Below are 5,293 nucleotides of genomic sequence, written 5' to 3'. Positions count from 1 at the left end.
TGTTCACAGAAATTCTCATTTCCTCCACCTCCCTCCATCTGCACTTCAAAGAACACGATGGGAGCAGTGATAAAGCTGCACTGAAAGCTGCTCATCTTTACTCAAAACCACATAAATCTTGGTCTTCAAGGCCACAGGGCCCTCAAATATTGGGTGGGTTTTGGTAAACTGGAAGTTTTCAAGGCTTTTCTGGCAGAAAGTAGAGCCAGCACCTTTTTTCCTGCAAAACGTGGTTAAGGCCTGTCATTACAGGGAGGAGAAAAATGACGAAGAAAATCCCAAAACAGCCCTTTCTTCTCTCAAAGGATGGTATAAAGCTGATTTTTTGGGGTGATTAATCTACTTGATTAGGTGTAGATCCTTATTAAGTACCTTTTGTGTGTGATAAAGTGAGGTTTTTGGCTTTAGCATCCTCTGAAAGCTGCACAAATCACTCGGTCTGGGCCTAAATCTGGGAGCGCAGCAGGTGTTAATCCCAAATCTGAGGTGGAAACAATCCCTGCAGCAGGATCCATGCTCAGCTCAGCAATTAATAGTGTTAATAACGAAATATCTTAATTTAGAGGTCCTGAAGCTGATTTGAGTGGGTTTTTAGAGTTTCCCTTGGTTGCCCAAAGTCCTGGAAGCACAGGATAGACATTTCCAGAGAAGAGTTTCCAGAGGAAGTTGTTTTGCAAGAGAGGCTTTGTCACAGCTCTGAGCAGGATGAGTGTCAGTAAATCCTTGAGCAATCTCTTTCCAGAACAAGGAAACCACGAGGCAGAGGAACCTCTTGGATCCTGGCTTCTTTCCTCGTTTGGCTCTGCAAGAAATGGGGACTTTTCAGCTTGGATTCGAAGAAATTTTTCCCCAGTGAAAGCTGAGGGTGTCAATGTCCCGTGGCAGGGATTATCCTGCTCCAGGAGAATTCCCCACATCCCTTTTCCCCAGGGGATGGTTAGATGACTCCACAGACAGACATGGAGCAGTTTTGGGATCCATGGATGAGGGCACGTTTCCCTGGAACAGCTGGCTGCTCATTTCCACTGGGAATATTTCAGCAGGCTCGGAATTGGGATGCTCCCTCCTTCCTGCCTATGGAAGCAACTCTTTTTTTTTTCCTGCCTCCCTCCCTTCCCAAAAGAGCAGCCAGATCCTGGTTTATTTTTAAATGCCTTCTGCAGAGTTATTACTGCAAAAAGTCGCCTCAGGAGCTTGGGCCAGAATTTGGTGCCTGAGTAAAGGGTGAGGAGTGAATCCCCTCGGGATTTCTCAATTAAAACCACTCCACGGCGTGAACTTGGAGCAAGTGACTCATTTAGAGCAGGCTCCTCAGGCTGGGAGTTTAAAAGGGAATTAGGCTGAGGTTTTAAAGGGAATTAGGATCCTTTTCAGTCATTCAGATCATTCAGCAGCCCTTGGAGCATTAATGAGCAGAGCTTAGATGTGGACTGGAGCTGGCACGACCAAGCTTGGTATGTGGAGTTTATTTTGACAGGCTGGGATGTAAACCAGGCTCTGGAATTGTGTCATGGAGCACTGGCTGGGCACTGAATCCCTGCTGGATTCATCCTCTGCTTGGGAATGCACTCAAATATTCACTGCAGCTCGAAATGAAAATTCACCGAGCAAGGGATGCTTTGGAGCTCGTGATCCTCCTGCAGCCCCTGCCAGGCTGGGAATGCATCCCAAGGGGGTCTGAGCTAACCTAAATCCTGTGCCAGAGCTGAGTGGGCATCCAGGCTTTTCAAAACGTTGGGATTTTTACTCAAAATCGATGTTTCCTTCAATCCAGGAGGGATTTGTTCAGGCCTGAGGTGAAGCCCAGGGCCTCGAACTTGAGCAGAGCAGGGTTGGTGCCAGGTGACTTTGCTTTCCATGGATGTTAAAATTATCCATAAAAATGAGACAAAAGTGGTGGCAGCTCCAGGCAAGGCTGACACTGGTTGAAACTGGAGCAAACTCCCAGTTTTCCATGTGGGAATGAGGTTTGCATTTCAGCCTGGTGGCTCTGAGGGTGCTCAGCCTCAGGGGAATTCCTTTTGTAACATCAAGGATTGCTGCAGGAAACTATTTCTTTTTAGTGGTTTAAGGAGCTGAATGGTTCTGTTGGCCTTGTCCTCAGCTCTTTGGGAGATAATTCCATCAGTCCCTGTGCCAGGAGGGTGAGGTGCTCCCTGTTGCAATTAGTGGTGGGTATCAGGGTGTGCCCAATTTTTGTGAGGGGTGATAATGCTCCCAGGCAGCTCAGCAGCGCTGATGAAAGCTCCTCTGTAGTTATTTATCATTATAAACCCATTTTTCTCAGAAAAATTTGACCCTAAACTCCAACCCAGGCGTTTTCCCCCCCTTTTATCACTGGAGCTGCTGCACAGTCTGAGCTGGGGTTGGGTTTTGGGGAAGTGAAAAGCTGCAGCACAGGGTGAAAGTCACATCTGGAGGTGCCACCTGGGGCTTTTTCGAGTCAAGTCACCTTGAAAACAGCTGTGAAACCCCGGGGAAATGCCTGCAAAAAGCTCTAAAAAAGCAAAATCTGAGCCACCGGGCACTTGCAGGGAGATTTTTAGTGGGAGATGTGTCAGTGGGAGCTGCTCTGAAGAGGGAAGTGGGAGGTTGTTTACATCTGCACCAAACCCTTCCCCCCACCCACAAACTGAGGGCTTTATGAGACAATTTAAAAGACATTTTTAGAAGACATTTGAAGGTTAAAATGTTGCTTTAGTTCAGCTGGAGGTCTGGGAAAGGGGTGTTGGAGGGTGTTGGATCCCACCTGACCCCAGCAGGGTTTGCTGTGGCTGCAGGCTCAGGGAGCATTTTGGAAAATCCAGATTTCCTCCCTGTGTGGCTCTGGAGTCCTTCCTTGCCACAGAGCAGAATCCTGAGCTGCTGGGGTCACAATCTGTCCCCTGGCTCTGGACAAAACCAACCTCACTCCTCTGTTCCCTGCAGATTTGAAGCCTTTCCTGCAGCACCTTCTGGCTGTGTGCAAGGACACCCAAATCCCAGCTGGAATCTCCCCAGGGAAGAGCTCACCCCTGGTTGTATAATGTGTTTATTACAGGGAGGAGTTTAAAAAGCCTCAATGTTCATTTTAATTGAAACAAAACGAAGCTCCTCCATATTGGCTCTCTCAGAATTTGGGTTTAGGAGTTGCAGCACATTCCAGCTGGGATTGCAGTGTTATCCCAGACCCCTGAGGGGACACTGGAGCAGCAGGAGGGTGTGACATTACCCCTGAGTCATGTTTGAGTGGGAGGTTGTGGTGGCTTGAGCTGGTCCATGTGACAATCCCAGTGAGCTGATTACTCCAGGAGCTGCCCGTTAATCCTTTTAGTCCTATCAAGGCTAAATTTATCTGGAGTTTAAATCTAACCTTGAATCTCATGCTAATCCTTCCAGCAGTCTCACGTTAGAGCCCTGGGGGTGGATCTGGGAGAGAATTCCGTGTGGAAATCACAGGAAGGATCCTGGCTAAGGGGTTTGTTCCCGATTTTTGGGCATGTTGAGGTGGTGCTAAAGGTATGGATTTGAGTCATTCCTGCATTTTGGAGGGTATAATAAAGGAATTGAGGTGCAGTGCTTCTAATCAGGTCTGGGAAGTGAATTCCTCAGCTCCATGAAATTGATATCATTCCCAAAGGCCTCTCCTGGAGAGGAAAAAATCATCAAATAATGGCAGGAAAGGCCAGAAGATTTAATAAAGACATTTTTAAAGTGAATTCCCTGGAAGAGCTGCTGGAGTTACCTGTTAGAGGTTGGGTACCTTTGCTCTGGAAGGGTCCCTGATATCACTAACAGCACCAAATCCCTCAGGATGCTCCAGGTTTTCCCCAGGAATGGGAATTAAACTGTTAACAGCATCTCCAGGGCCTCAAATGCAGCACTGCTTTTTTAGGGCTTCGAAATTACACTTTCCCCCTCTTCCCCCTCCCACCTCCCTCTCATTAACTGGAGGTTTTGCTATTTTAGCTGCGGCAAGAAAAGCAGGATAACTCTTCATCATCCAGAATAATGTCTGGGAAAAGGGCTGGTGGAGGCTGGTGGATCCCTAAATCTTTGTTTTCCCAGTTTCCCATGCACTGGGACACCAGTTTGTGCTGGGAGCTGGGACTCTGGACTGGAGCTGGCAGCTCGAGGCAGGGGGTTTAATTTGAAAATATTCCTAAAATATTGAGCAGGATTGAGGGCCTGGCCTGGCTGGGAGAGGGGTGGGAATTCCTGTGGATCTCCTGTATCCCCTGGGGAATGCCCTGCTGGGATTCCTGGGTGCATTGAGTGGATCTAAGCTCGTTAATCTTTCCCTTGGGGGGTGGTTTTTATCCCTGGCATGATCTCCCACCCACACCTTGGAGCTGTCCTGCCTGTCCAAGCCGCATGAAAACCGGGAATCTGCATCCCAGCCGTGGAAACTGTGGAGTCAACTGATCATTTCTTGGGCTGGGATTGGTTTTGGGGACCAAATGCTGGGCTGGGTGCTGCTCTCCTGGCTCAGCTGGGAATTCCTGCGCAGCACTGAGGAGATTTGGGGATGCTGAGTGGGTTTTTGCTGTAGGGAATCTTCTGGAGCTCGTTCCAAGTTATCCAGGAAAGAAGGGGAAAAAAGCAGGTTCACAGGCATGGCAGAGCTCAGGGGGTTGGAGTGTTTCGCGGAGCTCGTTCCAAGTTATCCAGGAAAGAAGGGGGAAAAAAGCAGGTTCACAGACATGGCAGAGCTCAGGGGGTTGGAGTGTTTCGGGTGGTTTCAATTCCTCTTTCCTTCCCTCTTCCTCTTCGAGCTGTTTGGTTCGTGTGGATGGAAGAGGGAGGCAATAAATCCCCAAGGATAATGATTGGGAACATCCTGCTGATGTGGAGTTCCAGTTTCCAGCCTGGTTGAGAATCCAAAGGCCTCAATCCCGGTTCACTTGGTGCAGTTTCCCAGTTGCTTCAGGCCAAAACAGGGGTTGGCTCTGTGGGAAACACTTTGCTGTCTCTTCCCAGGGCCACGATGGGCATCCTGGAATATCGGGGTGTTCATCTGCATCCGCTGTGCCGGGATCCACAGGAACCTGGGAGTTCACATATCCAGGGTCAAATCCGTCAACCTCGACCAGTGGACGCAGGAACAGATTCAGGTAAGGACTGGGATAACACAGTGAGGGGCTTTTTTTTTGTTGTTGTTCCTGGGGCTTCATAAATTTGGGATTAAACCAAGCCAGGATAGCCCAAAAAATGTGGGAAGTGAAGGAGGGAGAAGAATTCCAGCTGGGAGGGAAAATGTCCTCATTCCAGGCTCAACGAGCAGCAGAGGGTAAAGCCAAAGGAGCTGCAAGTC

The 5,293-nt window shown here is 48.8% G+C and overlaps 1 protein-coding gene across 1 annotated transcript in view; it reads left to right on the top strand.

The window, feature by feature from the left end:
* The first annotated feature begins 4,682 nt into the window (after positions 1–4,682).
* Positions 4,683–5,293, top strand: part of SMAP2 (small ArfGAP2) — a 7,192-nt gene continuing 6,581 nt past the window's right edge. Inside the window, exons 1-2 of the mRNA XM_017736113.1 lie at positions 4,683–4,761; positions 4,840–5,093. Of these exons, the coding sequence (XP_017591602.1) occupies positions 4,683–4,761; positions 4,840–5,093 (333 nt within the window). The remainder of the gene's footprint in view (positions 4,762–4,839; positions 5,094–5,293) is intronic.

This window comes from Corvus brachyrhynchos, unplaced genomic scaffold (assembly GCF_000691975.1).
Source record: "Corvus brachyrhynchos isolate BGI_N302 unplaced genomic scaffold, ASM69197v1 scaffold65, whole genome shotgun sequence".
Classification (NCBI taxonomy): Eukaryota; Metazoa; Chordata; class Aves; order Passeriformes; family Corvidae; genus Corvus; species Corvus brachyrhynchos.
This window is presented reverse-complemented; position numbering and strand designations above follow the sequence as displayed.